The sequence below is a fragment of the Phascolarctos cinereus genome, unplaced genomic scaffold (assembly GCF_003287225.1).
Source record: "Phascolarctos cinereus isolate Bilbo 61053 unplaced genomic scaffold, phaCin_HiC Scaffold_5;HRSCAF=322, whole genome shotgun sequence".
NCBI lineage: Eukaryota > Metazoa > Chordata > Mammalia > Diprotodontia > Phascolarctidae > Phascolarctos > Phascolarctos cinereus.
In genome coordinates this window covers 386748973-386769746 of record NW_027555958.1, presented here as the reverse complement: position 1 = coordinate 386769746, position 20774 = coordinate 386748973, and the positions used below count along the sequence as shown (strand labels likewise).

General features: G+C 38.3%; 1 protein-coding gene across 1 annotated transcript in view; it reads left to right on the top strand.

Moving 5' to 3' along the window:
- The window catches only part of CRB1 (crumbs cell polarity complex component 1), a 275514-nt gene that overhangs the window by 145808 nt on the left and 108932 nt on the right, over positions 1-20774 (top strand). The window contains exon 5 of the mRNA XM_020971747.2: positions 9084-9266. Coding sequence (XP_020827406.1) covers positions 9084-9266 — 183 coding nt within the window. The remainder of the gene's footprint in view (positions 1-9083; positions 9267-20774) is intronic.

Here is a 20774-nt window from a genome sequence, read left to right as displayed (position 1 = left end):
GCTAACCCAAGTGGGATAGGATGCCTGAAGAAGAGGTGGGCTTTCCTCTCCTGGGAGATCTCCTAGAAGAAGCTGGACAAGTGTTTGTTAGGGACTGACCATGTTATAGTGGGGATTCCTTTTGTGTATGGGTTTGCTAAGGTCCCTTCCTGCTCTCATAGTTTGTAATTTTCTGTTTGCCAGTTTTAGCCAGTCCATTTACCAGCTCTAGTAAGCTCTAGGCTCACCACACTGTGTTGTAGCCATCTTGCTGTCTTCTACCAGATTCAACAGCTCCTACCAGGCATAGTCCTGCTGATTGGTGAGAATTCACCATTGTTAGCTGACCTCATAGCCACCACACTACACTCTGGCTAACTTCTTGCTGTACTTACTCCACCTCCCCTTCTACGTTTTGTTCTGGGAACAGTAATCAAATCCATAGTGTCATTTCTGGAAAGGGCATACCAATCCATTGGCCAATGACGCCACTCACTATCTCTGGGATTTCACAGAAACATCTCTCCATAGCCAAGAGCCTCCTATTAGAATTCATTCACTGCTTTTCCTTACTAGAATATAAGCTCCTCAAGGGTGCGAACTCTCTTACTTTATTTTTTTTTTTGTATTTGCATCTCCAACACTTGGCAAAGAACCTTGGACATATTTTTAAATGCCTAATAAATGTTCTTTTTGTATTCATTCATGCATATAATTGAGTGTTGTGGGAATAATCAAATAAATAGAAGTAGGCAGGCTGCAATTACACACGTGGTAAACTAGTGTATCATATTTAATTACAGAGTATATCCTCCAAACAGCAACAGCAACAACAGTAAAAACTGCATTACAAATTTTGCTTTAAAACATCTAGAATGGGAATGATAAAATGAAAGACTATGGGTTATAGAATTTTCTTTCCCTTTTCTTTAAGCCCACATAAAAAGATAACATCAATTTTTGATTATTCAGGGGCTATCCTGGCCTTCTACTTTTAATCCTTCTAATAATTAGAACTAACTGAAAATAGGAAGGCCTAACTTGATAGGTAGTGAGTTTCCTATCATTGGATGTCTTCAAATGGAGGTTGGCTAATGACTTGTCAGAATGCTGTAGAAGGAATTTATGCTTCACATATGGGCTCAGCTCAGTGGCTTTTAAAGTCCTTTCCAACTTTAAATTTTTGTGATTCTATTATTCTCTCTTTTTACCTTTCTTTTGATCATTTTATTACCCGTGGGAAAGAAAATCCACAGTGGTAAAATACTAATTACACTGTAGTTAAAGGGCTCTTGGCTTAGGTTTATAATATCTAAGGTAGAAGATTTTCTGGTGTAGCAAACCAAAATGAAATGATTACAATGAAGTGTGTAAATGCTCTACGTTCTTATTTATCAGTATAGTCCATCTTTGTCTTCCCTATTTTTAGAAAACTTAGAGTATGTTTGATATCCTGTGGTGGCCTGGTTGAATCAAACTTATCACATATGAGCCATTCCAAATCATTATTATCATTATCAACAAACATGGATTTAGCACACCTCCTGGTGAATGAAACTGTGCTGAGTAACAAATATATGGCATAGCTTGCCCTCAACAGATTTGCAGTCTGTTTGGAGAGGGAACATAGCTATACAAAAATAGAAGGTAAGTTCCTTGAGGGCAGGTAGTTTCATTTTTGTCTTTGCATCCTCAGCATCTAGCAGGGTACTTGGCATATAGTAAGTGCTCAAATGTTTGATAAATGAAAGAGTTATACTCAGCCACTGCATATAATGAGAAAACTTCATCTAGAAGTTCTCTAGTTCCATTTGAATTTAACAAAGAACCCTCCCTCCCCGCATTGGTCACTATCCAATCCAGTCCATCAAATATAGGCATTAATTAAATGCCCATTGTGTGCAAAGTACCGTGTTTGATGCTGGGATGCACAAATAAAGTGAAATTACATTCTATTGGGGAGAGACAATATCTAACAAGTTAATCCAAAACCCTTGTTACGAAAGATAGGAGGATCACCAATGGTGACAGTCTAGTGGCATTAGGTAGCATTCAGCTGAAGACATTAATTAGGAGGAAGTATGAGACACCTTAAATAGCTATTTTAAAAAAGTTTTACTGCTCCCCAAATGTGACTAGAGTTGTAAGAAAGCACAAAACATAATATCAGAGCCTGGGGGGAGTCAAGCCAGGACAAGGGTTTATAGAAAATCTTGTTAAAAAATATTGAATGCAGTCCTGGTTGAAGGAGCCTATTTATATACACAGCTTAGGTGAGCAGCATATAGAATCCTCTTGGGGCCCCAGCAGAGGGGACAGGACTGGCAAGACCATTAATCAGGATATGAATGAGATAATATGTGTGCTGGCATAGAAAAAAAATTGTGAAAGTTCTGAATTGGTTCCTTGCTCTTGCCCCTATATAGGAGTTGTAACATGTAGAAGGGAGGGAGGAAAAAGAGAAAACTATCCAAAAAGTATTCCTTATTGAGTATGCTCTATCTTACACACACACACACACACACACACACACACACACACACACACACACACACACACACACACACACACACACACACACACACACACACACACACCCCAAAAGGGTTTGGGAAGATAAGATGTTAGGTATTCAGCCTGAAGAAGGAAACCACAAAGGTCCTTCAGGGGATACCATAAAGGACTATGGGATCTCAGTCTGGCATATGCTTTTGATTTCTGTCAACAACTATGGGTTTCTTCATTAGACTGCAGAGTCAAGCCCTGAGTTTCATGTGTAACTAATACTTTTTGCTGTTAAGCCACAAAATTTATTTTCTAGTTATTATTTGACGTGACCCAATTCCAAGAGCTATTTTAGAAAAATACCTAATAACATTAAGCTTTGCTCTTTGCTTTGTTATAGTAAGGCATATTTCTGATTTTCAGTACCCTTTGAAAATGATACAATTAGGATCCAGATCTTTTTTGTTAATTGGCACTATTTCCTGCTCTAAAATTGTTTTGGAGTATAGAATAATACTAATATAAAATGGCCTCACTCCACCATGAATTCACTAACACTACAGTTCTAATTAGATTACCTACATCTCCAGTAACACATAGTACATCTATCTCTCTAGCTATGCTTGTTGACTTGACTATCTCTCCCACCATCCCATCATGGCACTCATGCAATTCACAGATACTAGCATTATATCAGAGGTTTACAATTCTTCCAATGGTCATTTCTGTGTCATCACATCATACATGAGTAAGCGCTATTAAGCTTCTCTTTATGTGGTTGATTTTCTCCCAAGAAGAAGAATTGTACTCACATTATTAGCTACATCTTGTATCTCTTGTTTTATACTCAAACACTTTCTAGAAACATTTCGGAAACAAGGTTGCTCATGTTTCTTCACAGATTTTTTTTTCTGTAAGATTTATAAATTTAATGTGTTAATTTTGATCAAGATGTAAATGTGATCACAGGTAATGCTGTGATTTTTAAAATTCATTTGAATATCTTGTATGACTATCGATCACCTTCAAATAAAGTTTTACCTAGTTTATCTTTGGGGGGAAAAAAAGGGGGCACCTAGGTAGTGTAATGGATAGAGCACTGGCCCTGAAGTCAGGAGGACCTGATTTCAAATCGGCCTCAGACCAAACACTTGACACTTACTAGCTGTGCGACCCTGAGCAAGTCATTTAATCCCAACTGCCTTAAAAAAAAACTTAACTAAAAACGTCATGCTCATAAAAGGCCATGTTCTGGAATCCTCTCCTACCTATTTCATAATAAATGGGAGATGATAATTTCATAATAAGGAAGTTTAATGAGACGGTACTGTGTATATGAAAAAAAAGCTCTGGATTAGAAGTCATGGGAACAGGGTTCTAGCATGTAATGGAGAAAGTTCTGGGATCTGAAGGCAGAGGACATGAGTTCAGACCTTAGCCTTGCTACATACTAACTGTGTGGTCCTGGACAAGTCACTTAATCTTTGGGTCTCAGTTAACTCATCAATAAAATGAAAGGTTGAATATTGTCTTCAAAGTCCCTTCTGGCTCTATATCTCTGATCCTATTCACAATTCCATCACCTTATTAGGTCCATTCAATCATTACTATTGCCTTTTGTTTTCTCCTAAAGGGACGAAAGCTAACATGCATTTTAAATATTACGTGTTGCTGGCAAAACCGTAAATATAGCATATTCTTTCTTATCAAGACAAAGTTCTTCTCGTCCATGTTAAGTTCAAAATGCAGGCACTATATGTTAAGATTCCTTTCCTTCCTTTTGCATTGATGATGACCTCTAGATACAGCACTTTTGTTTTTGGAAATGTGCCTCACTGACCCCTTGTAGTGCTCAAGCCTTAATTTTATTCAGCTTCCCTAAGGGGACAAGGCACAAAGAGATGTAATGGAAAGGATCCTCCCCCCACTCCCCACTCCCCACCTCAGTTGATATAATCACAGAATGTAGTCAGACATTATGAGGTTTTAATGTTGAAAAAAAATCATATTAAACTAATTGTAAAATGTTGTTCATGCCCAGTAATCCCTTTAAAAATTATGAATGCTTCTCAGATTGAGTGAGAAGGAAACAGAGGGATTGTCTGAGCAAAGGAATAAGCCATGCCTCTGGGGCTTTAAATATTTAAATCCTCAGCAGCCATGCAGGGCAACAGCAACCTATACCAGGGCAGCTGGTGGAGGGCTTTTTCTCTCCTTACCTACCCTCCTTCTGCCCCCATCAGCCATGTGGCTTCAGAAGGAAGTTCCACAATTATCAGGAGACGTTCCATCAGGAAGTTAAAGCATTTGTTAGTTCAAGAGAATTCAAGGCACAACTGAGGGAGCAAAGAAGCATAGTATAGCTAGACATGTATAAAGGCGAGGTATTGACTCAGAGAAGGAAACAGCTTCAAGGAACAAGACGAGCCAGCTATAAGCCTACAGAGCTAATCCTAGCAATTGATTGTGAGCCGGGCTTTGGAGGGGAGCAGACCCTGGGAACCTAGATAAGCAACACACCCAGCAAAGATGCTATACCCATGGAAAGCTAGATGAGGACCCAATGAAGAAAGAACTTTTAAGCCTTAAAGTACTAGGAGTTGTGAGTTATCTTTGCCACATGTACACTACAATTGTATTTGAAATTTGAGTTCACTTTTCCCATAGACATTGTGTATATTTATGAGCAAGTGTGCCCTAGGTTTATGGGGGAATGTTTTGTAGATGCTGTTAAGATGATTAAATATCTTTGCTTTGAACTAATTCTGTCTATTGTTAATGGAAAGCACAGTGATAGAGACTTTTGAACTATAGTACTAAAAGCATCTACCCACAGAGTACCCCACAACCCAAGGTAGCAGCCACCCTCTGGGGACCATGCTACCTACGGGTGTGATTGTTCATTGGAGTATTTTAGAGGGGTGCCACAGGTAGAAGACATAAAAATGCAAGAGGAAATGCAATCATGTAATGAGATTATCTGTCATAATATGATAACTCTTGCATACGTTGACAGACTTTGTACTTATGTGATAATGGCTTGAATTTTGACCTGAAGATGGCAGAACTCAGTTGATTTTTAATTATTTTTTTCTACTCTACCCTTGTCTTCCTACTCAGCTCCTCCCACAGACACTCACAGTCATGCTCACAGATTGGTTCCCTAGAGGGATAACTACTCCAGGTTCAAAGTACTTTGTGGGTCCATACTACTTAATCTGTAGCTCATGTGCCGCCACTTGTATGTTCACCTTTTAATTGTCAGCCAGGTGACACAATTCACTAAAAGGAAAAGCATTTATTGAAATAGCTTAGCAGGAAGAGGAGTAACAAAATATTCCCCCCATAAGCCCAGAGCATACTTCCCTACAAATACACAGTGTTGATGGAACAGAGGGCACACACAGAAAGCCCACTGAGAGGCATACATGCAATCAATACACATCTTTAGCGTTTTGGGGCCTTGTTGGCCTTTGTCTTCTAGCTGTATCCTCCTACTATTTCCCATAGGTGTAGCATGTCTGCTGGCTGATTGCTCAACCTGACATTAGTCTTATATTCCTAGACCTGCTCCATTCTGGGCACTGCTTCTCCTAATGGATGGGTTGCTCTACTGTGATATCATTGCCCATTATATTGTACTCTGGAAGAGATGCAAAAGAAAAGACAAAGAGTGTTTTAAAGACCTGCACATACCTTCCAAGAGAAGCTCTTTTCACATCTGTACCTTTGCCAGAAATAATTCCTCTCCTCAGATCCCCTTGTTCTTTTTAAGTCCATCAGGGACTTGGCCCATCAAAGCCTGAAAGGGATAAAACCCCTTTCTAAGGTGTGAATGGGCCACTCCTAGTTTCACACTCTTTATATTCCTGAATAGGGTACACTCTGGTGTGATCCACTCAAGATTTCATCCCTTCATGAGCTGTTAATGTAACCATGCAGTATTTGAAAGGGGCAAAACCTTAACACAGCATTGTCTCTGTTACCTGGGAAATTCAATTGATTCTGAGTAGCTGATCCCTTCGCAAGAACATGAGTGCGCACGCGTGCGCAAACACACACACACGCACACACACTCTTGAAGAGCTCTAAAATTACTGACCAAGTATGTTTAGTTGAAGAAACAAATCAAGATAACCATGATATAATAAGACAATTGGAAAGTTAAAATTAATAACTTTTTAAAATTATTTAAGTAACAGCATTGTAAGGCTTTTCCAAACTTCTAGGATGATTCTTCTAGAACAAACTACACAAAAGGTGGATGGTTGAACCACAGACATCCTGAACAATACTACTGCTCACCATCCCAGGGATATGAACTTGAGTTATTTTAGTAGTAGATCATTTTGAGTTAGTTTTCTAGTAGTAGTATTGTAGAGCTTGGGAATCATCTTCAACTCTTCACTCTCCCCTACACAGATATGTCATCATTTGTCAAATCTTACGCTCTCTCATTCTTATTCCTTACATAGACACTAACCATACCATCACCTCTCATCCAAACTGTTATGATTTCCTCCTAAATGATTTCCTTATTTCCACTTTCCTCTCTAATCAATCCTCTAAAGAACTGTTAGAGTATCTTCCTCAAACCTAGCTCCAAGGTTGGTGAACCTGTGGCCTCAAGGCCTTCAGGCTTAGCCCTTTGACTGACTTCACAGAACAAATCCCCTTAATAAAAGGATTTATTCTGTAAAACTGGGGCTCAGTCAAAAGGCTACACCCAAGGCCCTAGAAGGCCACATGTGGCACTGAGGCCGCAGCTTCCCCACCATGGAACTACTGAAATTATTTTGTATTTGCTTGTTCTATACATTATAATTACTAATGAGGATTGTATTCCCTACTAGGATGCATATCTTTTAAAGAGATGATTTTCATCTTTATATTTTTAACACTTAGCATAATGGTTGACACACAGTAATGCTTAATAAATGCTTTTTGATTTTTTTTTAAATTAAATTGAATGAGTACAAAAAGCTTTGCAGTGATTCAATCGTACTTTTTTTTTGCCTGGTCCATCTTTTGACTGACAGAAAAATTTGTATAAGGCCATTCTTCTACAGGCATATATAATTTGCAGCTTCCTGTGAGGAACTGTCCAGACCCAGCACTTTATGCTCTGCTCCATGAGTGGCCTAAATACTCAAAGACATCTCCCATACTGGTCCACTTAAGATATTGAAGGCTACTCGAAATGCAAATTTGCACTAGGATAAGGGTTAGAAGATTTGGCTTCCAATCCCAGCTAGTCACCATAGTCCTCTATAGGCTTCACTTTGTAGTCTTGAGTAAGTCACTTTATTTCCCTAGATCTTACTTTCCTTATTTGCAAAATGAGGTGATTGGATTAGACAGATGGCTTTTGGGATTCCTTTCAGTTCCAGATCCATGATCTTATAATCTGGAGATATAGCAAATAAAGCCATAATTGGCCATTAATTCTTCATCTCAAATTAGTGCATTAAATTGTTTTACCTTGCCTAAAAAGATGAGACAGAACATAGGCTAGTTTTAAGGGGAGGAAAAACTATCTACGACAAAGATTCTCGACTTGGGGTGGAAGGCCCATGAATAATTCAATTCAATTTGGTAAACATTAAGCCCTTAGTATGTGTGGGTACTCTGCTAAACACATGGCATACAAATAAGAAAAGGAAAGACAATCCCAAATAGCACCTGCCCTCTAGGAGTTTACAGTCTAGTGGGGGAACCTACAAAAGGAAGCTGGAAGAAAGGGAGAGGGACAGGAAAATTCTGGTTGGAGCTCAGTGTTCCACCCTCCAGCCCTCGGATCAGAGAGAAGAGACTAAGGGAGATGGGAAGTTAACTGAGTCAACTGCCAGATAGTGAGATTCCAGATGATCAGTTTGTACTGGATGATGTGTCATGTTCAATAAAGTTCAAACCAAGCAGAGCTGCAGGTGGAAAGTGTAGAATAGATTGCAAGGAGTCCATGAACTTGGTTGGGAAAGAAATTATGCCTTTGTTTTCCTTAACTTCTAACCAAAATTTAGCATTTCCTTTAGTTATTTAAAAACATTATTCTGAGAAGGGAACTACAGGTTTCACAGAGTGTCAGTGAGGTTCATAACACAAAAATACATGGAGAACCTCTGGTTTCTAACATAAGTCACTGCCTGGATCACTCTGGGGCCTCTTGGACCAAGGTGGAGTGTATAAAAACTTTAATGGTTCTGTAGGGGAAATGAAGGCAGCACACAGGGACTTGGACAGCAATAATCCACTTCATCTACTTCACAGTTTTGCCTAGGGCAGGATATATATTCAAGAGGTCACTGGCTAGGGCCAGTCTTGCTCTCTCTGGCTATTGAACAAAGAACAACTAGTTCTTTATTATATAGTCTATGGATATTTTCCATCAATAAGGAATTTGAGGCACAAAACCACAACTCATGCCTGCTGAACATTTCATAGGGTATGGCATTTGGGGCAAGCATTTGTTTTCTGGCAGAAAAAATAATTCCTTTCCCATGGTATGCATGGACCTTACCTAAGGCACATGCTTGAGTTCATGAACTCAAGTAAGCAGCTTTTGCTTATTATTATTATTTTTTATTATTTCCATGCTTCAGGGTTCACAGGCTCCCACTGTGAGATCGACATCAATGAGTGCAGTAGTAACCCCTGCCTCTCTACTGGGGAATGTGTGGAACGGTCCTGGGCAAACCAATATGGAAGAATCTCTGAGTTGCCATCTGAATTCAACTACCTTCACGCCACAGGTTATGTGTGTCACTGTCAATCTGGATACACAGGTAAGGGAAAAGGGATTACAAGAGACCGGCTATTCTGGCACATTCTAACAGATTAGACCAACCAGTCTGGGAAGTTAAGTAAAGAGAACTGTGTGGACCTGAATGGGTTGCTGCAGTGTACTGGGTCCCCCTGGTGGACATGGAAAATACTTTGTTCTACAGAAACTATAAACAGAAAAATGGTAATTAAGCTAGCCACTTTAACTTTCATCCTTGCAAAACTGGAGGGCAAAGCTGGGGGGTGGGGCGGGAAGAAGGGGGTTGGGCAGAGCGTTGCAGCTTGACATAGCAGATTTGCAGACTAGCACCTCAAGCTGTAAAACGGTGCCTTTAAAAGTAAGAACAAACTACAGCGTTGTTCTGTTATTCTATACCAAAATCTGATACTACATCCATTGGAGGTAGTCAATAAGTAGATAGGTATTCTGTTACAACTGGGACTGTTAGTGTTATCCTTTAGGACTGAAGATGCTTGGGGGATTAATGGCCCTGTTACCCCTAGCCCAAAGAAGTTAGGAGGGAGAAGGACAGAAGGGAAGGCAGAAGTAAGAGACAAGGTAGCTTGTAGTAAGAGTAGATGCTAAGCTACTTTATCCTCCTCTTACTTCAGTTCTGTGGCAAGTAGTTGGATGCATCTTTAATTTAATGAATGTGATCAATGAAGGTCCTAATTAATGAATATGTTTGTTGTTTTCCCTTGTTCCCAGACATTAGTCATTGTCTGATCTTTAGCTGTGAAACAGATCCTATATAGTCTTAAAATTAATAAGAATGGACATTTTGGGGACATCTAGTTCTGTTCTGAAGAGAATAAAGGTGCCTATTTCTCTTCTCCAGCTCTAAGTATACATAGTACCTCCTTGTAGGCAGTAGCTATGAAATAAATATCTGTCTCTTGCTTGATTTCCTTTCACCTAATTAGCTCGATGCTATTTACTAATTCTTTAAGGAAATGCCTTGAGTCATAAAAGGGAAAAAAAAGACTTTCTTCCACATGAAGTTAGGACTTACTGTAGGTCTTAAGTGGTATTCTGAGTTTGAAGAAGAGAAAATGGGGGCAGGGGAGGGGGAATGCAGAGAGTCAAGCAAAGGGATTGCACTAGGTAATACAAGAAAATAACAGGATGTCAAAAATATTAAGTATTTATTAAGGATTTAAAGTAGTATATTTACTTATAAAATGCTGAAAATATGAAATTTAGAACAGGTAAGCTTTCTCAGATGAATTTCTTCAATTGACTGCATCTTCAAGCCACATAAGGACCATAAGATAATGAGAAAATAAGATCTCTTCATTTGATTACAAAATAGCATTTCCTTTAATAAATGTAGCAATATTCAGCCCTTATAAGCTCTTCTATAATAAGGTTCTTCCCAAAAGCATATGTGAAAATCATGCAAAATTCCTTACTAGATATAACCATAGTGATAATTGTCTCTCAGTACTCTGGTTATCAATATCAAGTAAGGTGGGAAATGGGGAGATGAGTGCTCACCAGTGGTGTTCGTCCCTGCTATGGAGTGCAGAGTACCACTGAGCATCCAAATGGAAGAAAGACCTAGCATAGATGGTGAGGTCTTCCAGACACATCTATTTGTAAGTAACAACATTAGGACTGCATTGACCAGATGTTGTAGGTGACAGTCTTCTTATTGCACTGAGCCCTAGAATACTATGGAGTCTCCTCAGTAAAATCCATGACCACTCCAAAGAGATAGGCCACTTGATTATTTCCACTAGAGAGATACCAACAAGAATTAGTGTTAGTTCTTCTAGTTCAAAGGAATTTTCTTAAAATGCAAAAGAGAATTGATCAAGTTCTTCCACCCATTTGAATTTTACTTGTTGGCAAATGGCTACTGCTCTTCTCTCTCTGCCCCCCCCACCATAAATGGGTGATTGTTAAATTGGTGCTCTCACTTGGAAGGAAAGGGGGGGGGGAAACAAACCACTACTGCAAAAAATTGTTTCCAAATTAAATCTATTATAGGATAATCTGTACAAGTGAATGAGGGCTCAGGAGGGATAAAGATGATTTGGGGGAAATCAAGAGTGGAATTCTTTATCATAATTTGAGGGAGAGGAGAGGGGAGAAGCTCACCAAAGATGGCTTCTCAGCTTTCCCGTTTTGTATAGGAAAAGTCCCATCTCCAACATGAGTTTGTTTCTAGGGAAGTGATTAGTCAGGAAAATAAGGTGTTATATGTTAACTGCTGTTCCCAGATGTATGCTTTTGCATATTTGAGTATTATAATGGTGGAAGGGGGAAAAGAGGGAGACAAGGAAAGGGAAGATCATCTGATTCATCCCATAACTCATTTTGGACCACTTCTCCTGGCCTTGATTGGACTATGAGAAATTCTCCTTTGCCTAGATAGTCATGACTTCTCACAAAGAACAAAGGTACCACAGTGTTCATGGTCTAAATTTCTGATTTAAATCTTTACTCTCCTGGGTCATTGTCTAGAATCTAAGTCATACCACAGAATCTAAAGCATATAGTAAAAACAGGCTAACATTCATGTAGGACCTCTCACGTAGTACTTTATTATGTGAGTGCGTCTTACATCTATGGGAAGGGCCAGCATGTCCCAACACAGTCACATAGGAAAGGTGCCTATAATGCAGATTATAAAATGCAACTGAACAGTATACAAATCATTTAGCAAATCCATCATTGACCAAGTCATTATAATCATTGAGTACATCTATCAGCACATGTATCTTGCTTGGCCAGGCAACACAAATGAGCAATGAGCTGACTGGGCTAGATTGCATTTAGGAAATCACCTAGTACTTCAGAAATCCTGAGTTGCTCCCTAATATCAAAGCCCACCCTTTTTTAACAGTAATATTCTCCTGGTGATGCTATATGGTTGTGACACATGGAAAACCATGATCTTAGAGAAGTCAAAATTCAAGCTGAGCTAAAAAGCAATGAAAAGAGACATTCTGAACTTTAGTATATTACAAGCAATGCCTTGAGAGCAGGAAATAGCATAAAAGTCATCATCAAGAAGCCATTTATGACCATAGATTTGTCATATGGAGAAAATGAGGGGCGACAGATGGAAAGCCTAAATGTACTGCTATCCGCAATTTTTGTCCAAATCTTTCCAAAAGCCTTCTATGAAAGAGCCAACCTTGGACCTTTTGATCTTTTGAGAACTTTCTTCATAATAGTCCCTAAAATATTTTATCCTCATTCTGAAGATAAGGAAACTGAGGCTCATAAAAGTTAAGAGACTTAAGAAAAGAGACTATTTCATTGTTCATCTTGTATCTCCAGCACATAGCACATCATTTGGCACATAGTGGGTGCTTAATCAATGCTTATTGCAGTGAATCCAACTGTTAGAGCTGGGATTCAAACCAAGGTGTCCTAATACAATGCTTTTGTCACTGCTATGCTGCCTCTCTAAGTAATCTGCATTATTAAAATTATTAATTTAATAATTTCATTAAGTTAATAATAATGAAAATTAATAATATAAAAGTATTTAATTATTAAATTTAAAATCGAGAAGAAAGCTTATTCTCTTTTAGTGTTGTTTTTCATAGTCATAGACAGCAAAATCAAATTTCACATTTTTGCTAAGTACAGATTCCAGAACTGTGCTTTTTATCATATGTGAGTTGAAAGGATCATAACATTTTTAAATGTCTGGAATGTCTACAGAAATAAGACACTAAATCTACACTGAATTTAGCCCAAGGTACCAGAGTCAAAGAGGTATATTGTTCATTTAGAAAATTCTAATGGAAATAGAATCACAGAATTAGTCTGGTATGGGACAGAGTTTGAAGGCACCAGAGGTCATTTAATCCAGTTTGTACCCCAACAAGAATCCCTCTATAACACCCCTAAAAAGAAGTCATTCAATGTTTGCTTAAAGGACTCCAATTTTGGGGAGCCTACTGCCTCTAGAGATATTCTATACTACTTCTGGAATTTTGGGGGGAGAGGGGTTTGGGTCTGGACTTGAGGTCTCACTATGTTTAACTAGGTGGCACAATGGATATAGCATTGGACTTGGAGTCAGGAAGACCTGAGTTCAGATCCTACCTCACATATTTAGTAGTCATATGATCCTGGGCAAGTCACTTAATCTCTGCTTCAGTTTCCTCATCTGTAAAGTGGAGATAATAATACAACCTACCATCCAGGATTGTTGTGAAGATAAAACGAGATGATATATGTAAAACACTTTGCAAACCTTAAAGAGCTATATAAACCTAGTAGCAATAGTAGTAGTAGTAGTAGTAGTAGTAGTAGTAGTAGTAGTAGTAGTAGTAGTAGTAGTAGTAGCAGCAGCAGCAGCAGCAGCAACAGTAGTAGTAACAGTAGTAGTAAAGAGAACTCTCAGAGGGCAAGCAATTCTGCAATCTATAGTCTGTTTTGTGACTTTCTCAGGGTCATCTAGTCTGTATGTGTCAGATAAAGATAGGAATAAGGACTGTGAATTCACTAGTGATTTCACTAGTGTAGGGAACTCCTGGGTGAAGAAATTCCCTCCACCAATGTAGATAGGCACCTTCTTTACAACGTGTAATCTTAAGACAGTTGCCTGATTACTGAGAGTTGAAGTGAGTTGCCTAGCCTCACACAGCCAATATGCGTCAGTGGTAGGACTTGAACTCAGGCTTTCTGGCTTCAAAGCCAGCTTTCTATTTGCTTCAATTTGCTGCTTCTCAATATAAAATAAATATGTAAACAAAAGCAGACAAATAATTATGTAAATATACCCAATAAAATCCTGTCAGACACATGTAGTAGTAGTCAATTTCAATGTCATCTCTTGGCTACAGTCATATAAAAAGCATATATTAATATTCCAGGTGAACTATTTACTATGATTTCCTGTTATTCTTTCTAAGCCAATAAGTATGAATTTAATAATGCACTACTCTTTAGATGAAATTTACTGAGACTAAGAGATGGCAGGTAGAGTTTGTTAGCCAGCCATTCCTTTGGGAATAAGGAACAGGTAGCTCACGTGAAAGATATTTCTTGGCTGTAGGGAATTTGTGAGGTGGACATTCCTTCCACCAACTAAGCCATTCATTCACTGTAATCTAGGATCATAGTTATAGAGTCTGAAAAGACTTTAGGGAATATTCTAATCCCATCATTCTGCAGATAAGCAAATTAGACACAAAGAGATCAAATTTTTGTCCAAAGTAACAGAATCTTTGAGTTGGAAAAAAGTTCAGCAGTGATCAGGTTTAGCTCAGACTTGAAAAATAATTCAATCCAATAAACATTCATTAAGTGCCTACTATGTGCCAGGCACTGTGCTAAGCACTGGGGATACACTTAATAAAAAGAAAGAGCCTCTGCCCTCAAGGAGCTTACACTCTAATGGGGTGAAACAACACACAAAAGGAGGCAGGAAAGTGGAGGGTTGAATGAGACACCAAGGGGTACCTGGCTATTCCACACCATGGCTCTGAATGTTAGGAAGTTGTTCCTGGCATCAAGCCCAAGTTGTCTTTCTGTCATTTCCATCCACTTACTGTCCCCTGGACTTTCCCACTGGGGCCAAGCAGATCTAATGCATTTACCACCCAATATCTTTCAGATAGTAAAAGTTGTCTATGATGTGCCCTAGTCTTCTCTCCCTGGGCTGTTCCATCAGTTGATTCACATATGACGTGGCCTCAAGCTCTTTCACTAACCTGGTTGTTCTCTTCTGGATGTTTGCTAGCTGATCAATGCCCTTCCTAAATCCGGATGTGGTTGAACGAGGGGAGAATACAACAGGCTAGCAGTGCCTCAGTTCTGCAAGCAATGTAATGTGATTTTTCACATTAACTCTTTGGCTGTGTGCTAATAACACCACTGACCTCTCAGAGCTTCTGTGAGGATCACGAGATACCATATACACACCATATAAATGGCAATTATTTTCATCTTCCTCCTCCTCAACAGCAACTACAAGTAACAATAACAATCACAACCACAACAATTTTTTTTTATATTTTTGTGTCACCACTTGTAATGTCCCTGAGAACAAGAACTATTCTTATGCTTCTTAGCATCACTGCAGTTAATACTCCTTAAAGTTTCTGGAACATAGTAGGTGGCTTCATGCTTGATCTACTTGCTTATCTAATTGTCATTTTCCACTGAAAAAGATTCTTTTTTCTTGACCTTATATTAGAGGCACATTATTCATCCATTCACATAGATAATGATTTTGTCTTTTTAACTGCCCATTTTCTAGGGTAGAGACATTTAAATACTATTTACAAAGGAATTAAATGCATATGTAGGACTCTGCCACTGGCTGAAAGGTCAAACTTTTCACTACTGTGCATGTTCATTTAACGGAATGTTTATTGACATTTCCAAATATCCTCCCCTCTTCCCCATTTATGTTTGGCTTTTTGGTATCTTTTCAATACTCATTTATTTCCATACAAATTTTTAAATGGTACTTATATTAGCAAATTTTAAATGTCATGGCTTCTGATATCCACTTACTAACACTATAAAACTAGCAAAGATAGGCCTTATTTTAAAATAGCGGCTATGTTCCTAAAAATCTGCTGTGCATAAACTGATGGAATCTTTCTGTCAGAGATACTTGTGGTACAAAGGATATGAGGTAATGTATAAAAGTACCACATTTCTTTTGGTTTGAGCTTTCAGGCTGAAATCTGGAAAAAATCTTTTTCCATAGGAGAGTCCAGTGAGTTGGCATTACTAACTCCTCAATATATATGAACACTGGTTATAGTGTACGAGAAAGATCTATTAAAAGAAAATAAAAATCAACAATTTTTTTTATATTCTGCAACAGAAAAATCATAGGAAACTGAAGAGCCATGAAACTCCAATTTCCCACAAATTTTCCCTAATATTGTTTAAAGTGCCTAAAGGATAAATCTCTCTTTTTATTGAATGAGATGCTTCTCCAGAGGTCTATTGCGACCCGTCTGTTACCATGATACAGTCACACTGGTGTTCTTAGGATTCCCCACACATAATACTGTATTCCATTTTGTATTTCCATGACTTTGCACATGTGTGGAATGTGCTACCCCCTCACTTCTGTTGACATTTCCTTATTTTTTCTTCACAACTGCTCACATAATACTTACATGAGGCCATTCCTGATTCACTTGGTTATTAGTGCACGATAGCCCCCCAAAATGTTTTTGTATTTGTTGTTGTTGTTCAGTTGTTTCAGCATGTCCAACTCTTTGTGACCCCATTGGGGATTTTCCTGGCAAAGATGCTGGAGATTACTCTTTCCTTCTCAGGCTTATTTTACAGATGAGGAAACTGAAGCAAACAGGGTTAAGTGACTTGGCCAGCATTACATAGCTAGTAAGTGTCTGGGGCTAGATTTGAACTCAGGAAGATGTCTCTTATTTATTTTATATGCAGACACACATATATGCATGTATACACATACATATATGCATATATTTTTGCATATATACATGTGTATGTATGTGTATATATGTATCTATATCGATATCTAAATAGATAGATAGATAGATAGATAGATAGATAGATAGATAGATAGATAGATAGATAGATAGATGGATGAACTTATTTAGGCTTATGTTGTTTCCCTGATAAAATGGAAGCTCTTTGAAGGCAAGAGTTGTTTTATTTTTGTCTTTGTATCTCCTGTGCCTAGCAAAGTTTCTAGAACATAGTTGGTGCTTAATAAATGCTTGTTGATTAATTGATTGACACTTGGCTAGTCCTATGAGGTCCTTCATTTCTATGGTTGCTAGTGAGTTGGTTTCACTGGTGTGGAATATCATTATGCTGAAATAGTCTCTTTGTTCCCATGGACTGGCTACCTTCTTTTATCAGGATGGTGAATTAATTTCCCTGTCCTCCAGTGAGGCTGCCTCTCTCCTGGATTAGCACCTTTCTTTAACCATCCAAAGTCGCCCCACATCTTAGTTACTGGGCAGCAGTAAACAAATTGCCCAAGTCTTTCAACAATGGGATATAGGGAATAAGGGGGAAAGAAATAAACATTTATATGATGCCTAGGATGTAACAGGAACTGAGCCAAGTACTTTAAAAAAAAAATCAAACATCTAATTTGGTCCTCACAACAATTGTGTGAGGTAGGTACTGTTATTAATTCCATTTTACAGTTGAGGAAACTGGGAGTAAATGACTGCCCAGAGTCATAGTTAATAAATGTCTCCGGCTGGATTTGGACTCAGATCTTCCTGACTACAGGCTCGGCACTCTATCCACTGACCTATAAGCTGCCATGAAGCAGAAGGAATATTGAATTGGGTTTGAATCCTGGCTCTGCTATTTATTGACCATGAATAAATCACACACACACACACCCCTCACCTGACTAAGTTGGGGAGCCAGTTGGAGAATCTTTTCAAAACTTGGAAGATTAGGGAGAAGTCCCTTGGTAAAAGTGTCACCAAGAGTGGAGTGGAATTACACTAACAGAGAAGGAAGTCAAGGGCAATGATGCTTAGACAACTATGGGCAGAAGTAGTATTCCAAGTGGGCAATAGTGCTCTGAGAGAAGACACAATAACCTTTCCCCTAGGTGAGCCTCTGGCATTCATAGGCAACTGAGCTATAAACACGGAAGGAGTCCATGAAGGAATCCCTGTCTCAATAGTTTATTGTTAGAGCTCTAGACTGTGCTGAAAGAGCTGTAGTTGATGATCAGATTATAAATTTCCCCTCATAATCAATCAACAAACATGTATTATATGGCTACCTTGTGCCAGGCACTGTACTGGGGCTAAGAATACAAAGATAAAAATCAAACATCTCTCTCTCTCTCTCTCTCTCTCTCTCTCTCTCTCTCTCTCTCTCTCTCTCTCTCTCTCTCTCTCTCTCTCTCTCTCTCTCCCTCTCTCTCTCTCTCTTTCTCAATATAACATGGTAACATCTTGAATGATCAAGGAGAAGTCCTCATTATCCCTCTCCTCAAAACCTCACCACTTCCAAACGTCCCTGTTTCTGCCAAAGGTAGCACCAGTTTTGCAGATTCTCAGTGTCATCCCTGACTTCATTCTCCCTCCTCTCACTTATCCATTAAATTTTCCAATTTCTATATCATCTCTAGCATCCCACCCCTTCTCTCCATTCACATAGCCAAAACCTTAGTTCAGGTCCTCATCACCTCTTACCAAGTTTAAGAGTCAACCTCCCAATTGGTCTCCCTACCTCAAATCTCTCCCCATGACAGAGCATCCTATACTCTGCAGCCAAAGTAATTTTCCTTAAGCACAAATCTGACCATGTGACTCAATCAACTCTGGCGATTTCCTGTTACTCCTAGGTTAAATATAAACTCTTCTGTGTATCTTTTAAAGCCCTTCAAACATGTCCTCAAGTTAGTTTTCTAGCCCCACACTGTAAAATCCAGCCAAACAGGGTTTCTCCTTATTCCTCACGTACAACACTCCCATCTCCCTCTTCCATGTTTTTTCACTGGTCATCCTTCATGCCTTGAATGCATTCCCTCCTTACTGCTACTTCATAGAGGCCCTTGCTTCCTTTATGATAAAGCTCATGAAGCTGTTTGAACCCAAATTTGATTGTTCTTCCCTCTAAACTGCCTTGTTTGCATCCTAATTTGTATATATTCACTTTATATTTGTGAAATATATGTACATATGTATTATATATATGTACTTGTTGTTTTTCCCATTAGAATGTAAGTGTGGATTGCTTCATTATTTGCGTTTGTATCCACAACGTCTGCCAAAGACATAGGAGGTGCTTAGTAAATGCTTATCTATTGAGACTAGATTTGAAACTCTTCTTGACTCCAAGACCAGTATTCTATCCATTGATGTAATGAATAGAGTAGTAGAGTAGGAGCCAGAAAGAGCAGAGTTCAAATCCTGCCTCATGTACTTACTAGGTGTGTGAACATAGGCAAAATATTTAACTTCTCTAATCCTCTGGTTTGCTTGTCTGGAAAATGTAGATAAAAATAGCACCTGCCTCCCAGGCTTGTTGTGGGACTTAAAGGAGATCATGCCTTTAAAGTGCTTGGTAAGTCTTAAAGTCATAGGTAGGTAGCTAGATAGATAGCTGTAAGTAATAATAGATATAGGGATATATATATATATATATATATATATATATATATATATATATATATATATACACACACACACATATATATACACATATATTAAGATATATAAGTAGTATATATATTTTTCTCTCTTTATATATATATATATATATATATATATATATATATATATATATGTGCTAAGATATAGTATACTAGATATATACTAACGACCTATACTAAGAAGTATCTATATGTGTATATCCCTATATCTCTCTATATTTGTTAAGAATCTTTATCTTTATTTATCTATGACTTTATGGCTTACAAAATACTTTAAAGGCATGATATATAGATATATGTTTATAGCTTTATATATTTGTTATATATATCTATAGGGTGGATATTATAGTTGTTGCCATTACTCTGTGTTGTCCTTATATTTATGTCAAATTTTATAATTTCAGAAATGGCTGAACTTCACTTTTGATTGATCTTTCCTTTTCAGTGGCTTTTAACCTATTTTTTAATTTCTACCTCTCATCTTCTCTGTCAAGGATGCAAAGATCTGTCAAAAATCTGTAAAGAAATTTGTTGTTAGTCATTTTCAGTGATGGATGACTCTTCATGACCCCGTTTAGGGTTTTCTTGGAAAAGATACTGGAGTGGTTGGCCGTATCCTTCTCCAGTTCATTTTACAGATGAGGAAAATGAGGCAGATAGAGTTAAGTGACTGGCCCAGAGTTAGACAGCTAGTAAGTGTCCGAGCCAGATCTGAACTCAGGAAGAGAAGTCTTCCTGATTCCAGGCCCAGAACTCTATCTAGTGTGCCACCTAGCTGCCCTATTTCTGTAAAGAAATACTTAAAAAAAAAAAGGAATCTTGATTTTTGAAAGAAATCCTCGTAAGTAGAATGCCTCAGTGCTTGAATGATCACTCTTTTCATTATCTGTTCCTCAGTTTTGGATTTTTATATGTTGAATTTTCTTGAAAGGAGCGTACTACACAGATTACTGGAATAATCTTTTCACTGAAACTCAAAATGAATCCCAGAGAGCAGGCTGCCCAGGCTTGGTGTCCCCCCACTCCTCCTGGATTTAGCACTGAAATGAGTAGGCGTTCCTACTTCCAATGTTTTTGCAGAACTGGAATAAATGGGCCAGTTGAACCCTTAGAAGAACTGACCTTTTTTGGTTGACTTCCCAGAGTGAGGCCACAAGGGTTTTGTTGACATGTATGAATGTTTTCAGGTTCTGTTATTCGTTTTGACTGTCCTTGGCTTTTCTCCCTCAGTGTGTGAGAAACTGATATGATGAGTTAAATGCTTCTTTTGACACAAGCGAAAAGGGGTAGTATCATCTAAATCTCACACAAGGAAGCAAATGCTAAGGAAGAAACACAGGAGGGAAAAGACTCCTATTTACTCTGAAGTTATCTTTATTTAAACAGTGGGGTGTTTAGATC